Genomic DNA, 6,000 nt, shown 5'->3' with positions numbered 1-6,000 from the left:
ATTTAGTGGCTATGGCTCATTCAATTCTTGGCATTTTTGCTGAGACTGGCAGTCATCTGACATAGCTATGAAACATACTCATGCTGCCATTTGCCTTCAACTCATTTCACATAGGCTACCGAACAGCCATCAGATGACCATGACAGCAAAACTCTAAGGCTTAGTTTTCTCACCACAATGGGTCTGATGATAAATGTTGCAGTTTCTAGTTTGTTTTGTTAGCGTGCATGTAAACATACATTTTTATAAAAGCAAATGATTTGTGACAAAGGCTTTACAAAATGAACTATACCAGCAGTAAGATAAACTCCTCCACTCAGCAAGAAGACACTTGTTTATTGTATGTTTAACATAAGTATGCCTTAGGGTGTGATTTACAAACTATTTCCAACAAGATTCCCCTTCTTTTAATTATTCAAAAGCCAAAAAATACTAATCACAATAAACTATAAGAACCTACAGTACTATTTGCAGTAGAAATACCTATTAATCAAAACTATTGCACATTTGGTAAATTTAAGGAAGATACCCTTTCTCTTTAATCTTAGACATTACCAAGTTTTCCTGTCATGACCTTAACTAAACTTTTACTGGAAATTTTTCCTGCTGTCAGGTTCTGAAATAAACTTTCCCTTCATTAACCATTTTAACTATGGTTAGTCACATTTGTTCATACTATTTAGCATCATACTCTTGTGGATATGAAAGCTATGCTGCTTTTATAAACTATTAAAAACCAGAAAATATATAGGAGGCTTGTATATCTGATAGAATTGCTAACGGGTTCATCTGTCAAATGAGGGCCCTCCACACTCTTCCTTACACCTACCTACTGGAAGTCTCACTAACTAAAAGAAAATCCTGATAATTTTTGTCACCTGGTCATGGTGTATCCCACTATAACTGGAAATTGACTCCTTAAGATATTGATTCACTCACTACCTAATTAGGCAGTAATGTACTGACAAGTACTAAAGGACACCTGTATACTATGAATGGAATTTAATGGGCAGTTCAGCCCAGCAATGGGGATGAGCCAAATATTAAGCCATTAAAAGAATTAAGTTATCTACTTACAAAAAAGAAAGTCTGACTAATGAATAAAATCTATGTTTCAGGTTCTACAGATCCAGTACTTCTCCCCCCCCCCCCCCCAAAAAAAACAAAAACAAAAACAAAAAACACCCAAAACTAATACAAATGTGTGGTTTTGGAAGGCAAGATCTTTGAAAAAAATGCAGTGTATGGACTCAACCTGAAACCTTACATTATGTGTACATGGTGCATGCAACTAGGTGAGATGTTGTTTACTGATGAAATAAAGCACTGTATTAATTGGCAACCCTTGCTCTACCTCCATCAGAGATAGAGAAGGCCAGTTACATGTGCTGCAGTCTGATGACATGCATTTTGGTAATGAAAAAGGTGGACAGTCCCTCATCATGTTAACTCTCCCCCCCTCCCCCCTTCCCCCCTGTTTGTTATTTGTCTCAAGCTTTTAGGGAAATATGACTCCAATTAAACACACTGGCACATCTTTTGGAATACACTAACTACGGCTTTCAGCAGAGCTTGACCGAGAACGAGATTTTTTCTTGGAAGAACGAGGAGATGGAGAAGATGGCTGCACACCAGAGTGGTGGCTCTTCTGAGAATATTTTTTGTCAGGTGTGCGAGAGCGAGAGCGAGAGCGAGAGCGAGACCTACTGGATGACCGAGAAGACCTTGCAGACTTGGACTTGCTGCGAGATCTTGAGTAACTTCTCGAACGAGACCTGCTTCTGGGGGTGGGGTGGGGTGGGGTGGGGTGAGAAAAAACACATTAAAAGGTCTTACTCTGGAGTACTTTTAAATTAAGAATTTAAATGGATATTAACTATTTTTTTAAAAAAGAACTTTGCACCCATAAAATTTCTATCTACAGAACTCAAAGCACTGAACAAAACATTCAGGCTCTTAAGATATTGTCTTTAAGACTGTCCTACACAAGGGATATCCAAGGAGTCCTAAGACATCAGTTCCAATTACTTGTCTCCTGTACAGCAGAAGAAAAAGTCAACTAAACCCAGAGAAAATGTAAACAATTTATATTCATCTATCAAGAAAAACGCAAACACAAGAATACATTAGTCATTTTTCCCCCTAGAAAAGAATATGGAAATTAGGGACAAATCTTGGGTTCCCAGTAAGATGTTAACATGTCTAAATATCACAAGAACTCTGCAAGCTTAAAGATTTGAAAATTGCATCCCTTGCTCTCCCATCAATCTTTTTCCATTTAACAAAACAGATCATTGTTTAAATTATGATGGAACTGACATTAAAATATTTCATTACCACTTAAAAATGTTGAAATCAGAATAGTTTTAAAAACACATTAGTTGCTTTTTACTGGGTCTTGCCAGAAAAGCAGTTTTGCAAAATTCCTGAAAACTGAATAATGAAAAAGCATCTGAAAAGATATGGATGAAGTTTTCTACTAAATTACCACCATTTTAATGTAAGCCAAATTTTGGATGGAATCTATTTCATTTTGTCCATTTGAAAAAAAAAATCAGATTTTCTCTTTATAAAATCCTCTTTTCACCAAAAATACAGCAAATAAAACTCAAATCTGTGCTTAAAATACATCTTTTCTGAATATACATTTTGTCTGAAGTTTTTTATAATACACTGACTGCTGAAAACTGGTTTTCTACTATGGTACTGCAATTGATAAAGGAGTTAAATATTACAACTTGGCAGTACTAATACCAACATCCAGAACTACCGGGCCAGGTGACATACCTGTGTGATTTGCGATCTTCAATTAATTTAATTTTGCGCCCATTGAGCTCAGTGCCATCCAACTTGTCCAATGCACTCTTCATGTCGTCATATGATGCAAACTCCACAACACTAGGGAGCATCAAGAAGTCACAAAAATAAGTTATGGGAGAGAATGGAGGTAAAGCAGAGAAAAAAATTATATTCATTAGCATGTACAGTCTGCATTCTTATAGCTCTATAGGCTCATGTTTTAACTCTTTAAAATTGATTTTCTAGCTTGATTAGTAACAGGACTGACACAACAATCCTAACCACCTCCAATGTACACACCCATTTTAAATCATACTGAATGATAAAGGCAAACTTCTGAAGTCCTCACTTGGGGGCAGATCTCAGTTGCTGTACATCAGCTGGGAGTCACTCAAGCTATTACAAGGTATGGCACTTGAGGATCTGCCTGTAAGCTTTTCAGGGAAGACGGACCATAAATGAGCCAAGTCTCTTGCCTCCTTAAAACATTAGCAGTAAATATAATTCCCTTGGTTAGTTGGTCTCATTTACACTTCTCTTCCCCCCAAACATTATCAGGGCAGCTTTAAGTTGCACCTGTCTACATTGCATTTGTAAGAGTTGATCTGGCAGCTGAGATTCACCGGAGAACAGCGATATTCCTGGCACAATTTCTTTTTTCTTGGCTAGCCCCAACAAGTCCCTAAGCATATGTTAATGGAGTGTCAACATTTGTACAAGTTTCCTAAAAGGAAATTTGTGAAAGAACAGCTAAGATAAGCTCTATGTACGGTGATTTTTACATTTTGAAACAGCAGGAGGATTGGATCTTTGTTATCTAGGTATTGCCCAGATATATACACAATTATGGATTTACCCTTCATTCCTGTTTCTGTGCGCATCCACATAGGTCACCTCTCCAGCCTTTCTCATAACATCTTTCAAGTCCTGCAGTAAAAGTTACAGTTCAGCTTAAACATGAAATACACTAACAAGCTATCGGTAAGTTAAAAAAAAGTAAAGTTCTCTGTTAGACAGGTTACAATTTTTGCATTTACACTTCTTTTCAAACTCAGCCAACTTAGTAACAGTTACAAAAATAAAAACAAATTGATTTTAAATTAAAAGCCCATAACCCAAAAGCAGCTCTTATGAAAACATGATGCAGCAATTAAAGCACTAATTAACACTAACTATACCAGATAAGGAGTTATATGTTATTATATGTGAACATTTATAACTGACCATAAAGACTATTTTGGAAAACCTAGTTTAAATTAGAATCTTGCACATTTAAAATTGCCTATATGCATTCTCTTCCTCCCCCATGTAAAGATACATACACAAAAATTAAATGCAAAATGTCTATGTTCAATTAATGCTATGATTATAGCAAACTGACAAAAAAGGCAGAATATTCAGTGTTAATCTGTCTTAACTGATTTTCTGGCTTTCATCAGTCTGTCACTTCAGTGTTATTTCAAAAAGAGATATTGTAGTTAATTTCAAGAGACTGAATATACACTATAGCATCTTTACTTGCCCCACAGTATAAAACATGAACAAATAATGTTACAGCTGATTAAAGATAAGTACAATTATATTTATAAGTTAGTTTCAAAACTTAAAAACAATATATTCTCCAAATAATATTGTGCATTTTATAGCCCAAGGCTACTTACCGCAATATACCACAAGTGGTCAGATGACATAAGCAGGTACCTTAAGCAAACAGTCGCTTGTCCACTACCTAGCTGGCCAAGAGGAACTCCCTTACATGAGAAGGGTAGAGGAATGGCTCATAGCAATACGCTTCAAGGGGATGTACCAGAGACCCTGAAAATACTTGATAACATCCGGAAGTGGATACAGAACCTGCGGCTGACCTGTGCTAGCCAAATCGAGATCAAACCTGGACAAACCAAGATCTAGATCGCCAAGACAGGAGTGTCATAGGAACCAAAAGGAAAATTCAGAACAGGCCAAGCCCTAGAATTTCAGCCACTAGAAACCCCAAACTCTTGGGCTCTCTCTCTTCTCCACACAAGAGAAACGAGGGTTAACCCAAAGCAAGGCTGTTAAAAGAGGTTCAAAATGCACTTGGTTAGAAATGTATTTGAGAAAAAATACAAACAAAAAACTAAGAAATAAACTTTAGAACATTTGCTACAGCATACGGAAGGCTCAGTTTAATGTGTTAATGAAGCTCAATAATTTAGTTCTAAAAGTGAACATCTGAATTACACTTTAGGTTGCAAAATACTTTTGTTTAAAATGTTTAAAAACCTAAACAATCTCATTGAGCTAGCACATTTAATACATGATCCACAGCCACATATAAAAACCATTACTGCAAACTAAACATAGGTACAGAAATTCAGAGATAAAGGGTGAAATCCTGACTCTACTGAAGTCATGGACTTCAGTGGGTGCAAGGATTTCACCCAACAAGTTATACATTTATTATTAATAAAATCAAAGGTTTTCTTAACCTAGAAAAAAATGCTCTAATTTAGAAGTGCTGCTAAGAAAATGAAATTAAGTAAGGCAATCACATAAACCTGCATTCTAGTTTATGTTGTTTTAGGTTCTAAAATTGAGCCATCCAAACAAATGTATATAATATTTAAACTCTGATTTGCCAAGGATCACAACCCTAAAAAGTTGTATAACAGAACAAGGAGATATCATTAAGACACTAACAATATTATTTGAAGAGAGAAGATGCAAGTTTGTATAGGTAAGAAGTTTTAGGACACTGCTCTCCTTCAAACAACAAATGGCCTTAAAACAACATAATCTCTTTAACAAAAAAACAAAACAAACAAAAAAAGCAGCAGCAATGAAATCTGACAATTCACAAGGGGTACTGTTTGGTTGCACCTTATTCACAAAAATATATCCACATAATCTTCAGCAATTAAAGATTTAAGATAATACATTTTTAAAGAACACAAAATTGTGAAAAAGAATAACCATTCATATTAAAACTAAAGACACGGCTTTTATTTTTCTCTTAGCAATCACAGATCGATCATCAATTTCAACTATAATTTATTTTCAGGAGAACTAGCAGAGCTGACAAAAAAACCAGTCGCAATAAATTTGCGCTGTCATGGGCGTAGGTAATTAAAAATACTAGTTTGGCTCTAAACACACATGAAGTCATAAAATGGGAAGAAAGTTATCATCTGGACACACGTTTTAACTATTTGTAGCATC

General features: G+C 35.6%; 1 protein-coding gene across 3 annotated transcripts in view; it reads right to left on the bottom strand.

Moving 5' to 3' along the window:
* Positions 1-316: 316 nt before the first annotated feature.
* The window catches only part of LOC102453174 (serine/arginine-rich splicing factor 5-like), a 20,156-nt gene continuing 14,472 nt past the window's right edge, over positions 317-6,000 (bottom strand). For 2 of the 3 annotated variants that reach the window (XM_075927347.1, XM_075927348.1), the window contains exons 6-8: positions 3,656-3,726; positions 2,788-2,898; positions 317-1,781 (exon numbers count right to left, since the gene is read on the bottom strand). In XM_075927347.1, the coding sequence (XP_075783462.1) occupies positions 1,550-1,781; positions 2,788-2,898; positions 3,656-3,726 (414 nt within the window). In that variant the 3' untranslated portion in view covers positions 317-1,549. The remainder of the gene's footprint in view (positions 1,782-2,787; positions 2,899-3,655; positions 3,727-6,000) is intronic. The other variant, XM_075927349.1, reaches the window with a different exon arrangement.

The sequence above is a fragment of the Pelodiscus sinensis genome, chromosome 4 (assembly GCF_049634645.1).
Source record: "Pelodiscus sinensis isolate JC-2024 chromosome 4, ASM4963464v1, whole genome shotgun sequence".
In the NCBI taxonomy this organism is placed as follows: domain Eukaryota; kingdom Metazoa; phylum Chordata; order Testudines; family Trionychidae; genus Pelodiscus; species Pelodiscus sinensis.
Note: the sequence above shows the minus strand (reverse complement) of the source record. Positions and strands in the feature narration are given on the sequence as shown.